This window comes from Hippocampus comes, unplaced genomic scaffold (assembly GCF_001891065.2).
Source record: "Hippocampus comes isolate QL1 unplaced genomic scaffold, H_comes_QL1_v1.1 scaffold326, whole genome shotgun sequence".
Classification (NCBI taxonomy): Eukaryota; Metazoa; Chordata; class Actinopteri; order Syngnathiformes; family Syngnathidae; genus Hippocampus; species Hippocampus comes.
This window is the reverse complement of record NW_017805930.1, coordinates 1,117,327-1,118,915: the sequence shown is the minus strand read 5'-3', so window position 1 is coordinate 1,118,915 and position 1,589 is coordinate 1,117,327. Positions and strand designations below refer to the sequence as shown.

Genomic DNA, 1,589 nt, shown 5'->3' with positions numbered 1-1,589 from the left:
CCCCCTGCCGTTAAAACTCTGCCGGCGAAAAGAACGACAAAGACAGAAAGAAAAGGAAGAAAATGAAACAATGAAACTGAGAAAAATGGAAGGAAGACCAAGAAAGGCAGCGAGAAGAATGAAAGAGAAATAAAGGGAGAAAGAAAGACAGAAAAATGAGAGCAGAAGAGCGAGGAAGAAAAAGAAAGACAAAATGAATTTTTGAAAGAAAGAGGGGAAAGAGAAAATCAAAGGAAAGACAAAGAAATAAAAAAGGAAAGTCTGAGCGAAATAAAAGTGGAAGATAGCAAGCAAAAATAGAACATGCGCGGAAGAAAAAAATGGAAAAAAAAAGAACAGGAGGCATGAGAGAAAAAGAGAAAGAACGAAACAAAAGAAAAACCAAGATTAAAAAAAAATGGAAAGACAAAAAGGGAGACTGAATGAGAAGCGGAAACCAAAAAGAGAGAAAAGAAAAAAAGGATCGCAGAAAAAAGTGAAAGTGTGAGAGAAAAAGGCAAACCAAAAGACGAGCGAGGGTAGGGAAGAGAAAAAAAAACGAAGAAACAAGAGGAAGAAGAAAAAATTTGAAGAATGATTGATGAAAAACAAAAAGAAAGCGGAAGGAACAGTGAAAAACAAAACAAAAAGTGAAGAGACACAATGAAAAGAATAGAAACAAAAAAGACAGACAGAAGCTGAAATATACATTTTTGGGGGGCCAAAGGGAAAAATAAAATAAAACGTCAGAAATACTGAGGGGAAATTTTGACGATTGAAATTTGCTTCTGTTGCGTCTTAAAAGTCAGCAGGCTGAAGTCTCGCGTGACTTCTGTGGCCAATCCGACCGAGTTCATTCGAATAGCACAATTTTTTTTTTTTCTTGTTTGTTTTTTTTTTGGGGGGGGGGCAACAAATTGTGCGTGGCACTCGCCGACTTTGTCAAGTGTGACGACTGGAAGGAAATTTGAGTACAAAAGGGAGTCGTAACAATTTCAAAAGAAATGAATACAAGTCCAAATAATGTTCCTTGAAAGTGCTGCCCTGAATGCTGATTGGTCCTTTTTCATCTTTGATGTTGCAGGCTAGCCTCTACAGAGGAGGCTACAGTCGCTTCGCGCCCTACTAAAACCACCAAACAACACATGCACACACACCACCAAAAGCAAACCCCCCCCAAAAAAAGAACTCTTGAAAAAAAAATAATAATAATCCCCCCCCAAAAAAGCCAATCAAGAAGTCCCCCCCAGTGAGGAGACAAAGCTCCTCCTCCAGCTGACTTTTCTACCGCCGCCTTTTCCACACACTCTTGTATCCTTCATTCTTTTTTTGCCGTTGCTTATTTATTTATTGATTGATTTATTGCTCTGTTTTTGTTGTCTTGATGATTGAATTGTAGTCTTGACAACATTGTGTGTATATAAATGCCCAGACAGTTTTCTGATTTCAACAATGTCTATTGAAACACACGTTTTGTTTTTTTTGTTTTTGTTTTTTTTGGAGGGTCATTTTTTGACCGGATATGCAAATCTGAGACGTCGAATGGGCTGACTCCATTTTTGGACATTTGTGATTTCAAGCAATTTTGGAGCAATTTTTAGTCCAACCCT

At 37.8% G+C, this 1,589-nt stretch overlaps 1 protein-coding gene across 1 annotated transcript in view; it reads left to right on the top strand.

The window, feature by feature from the left end:
- Window positions 1–1,162, top strand: part of LOC109527750 (RNA binding protein fox-1 homolog 3-like) — a 236,164-nt gene extending 235,002 nt beyond the window's left edge. Inside the window, 1 exon segment of the mRNA XM_019889832.1 lies at window positions 1,064–1,162. Coding sequence (XP_019745391.1) covers window positions 1,064–1,108 — 45 coding nt within the window. The 3' untranslated portion in view covers window positions 1,109–1,162.
- The last annotated feature ends 427 nt before the right edge of the window (window positions 1,163–1,589 follow it).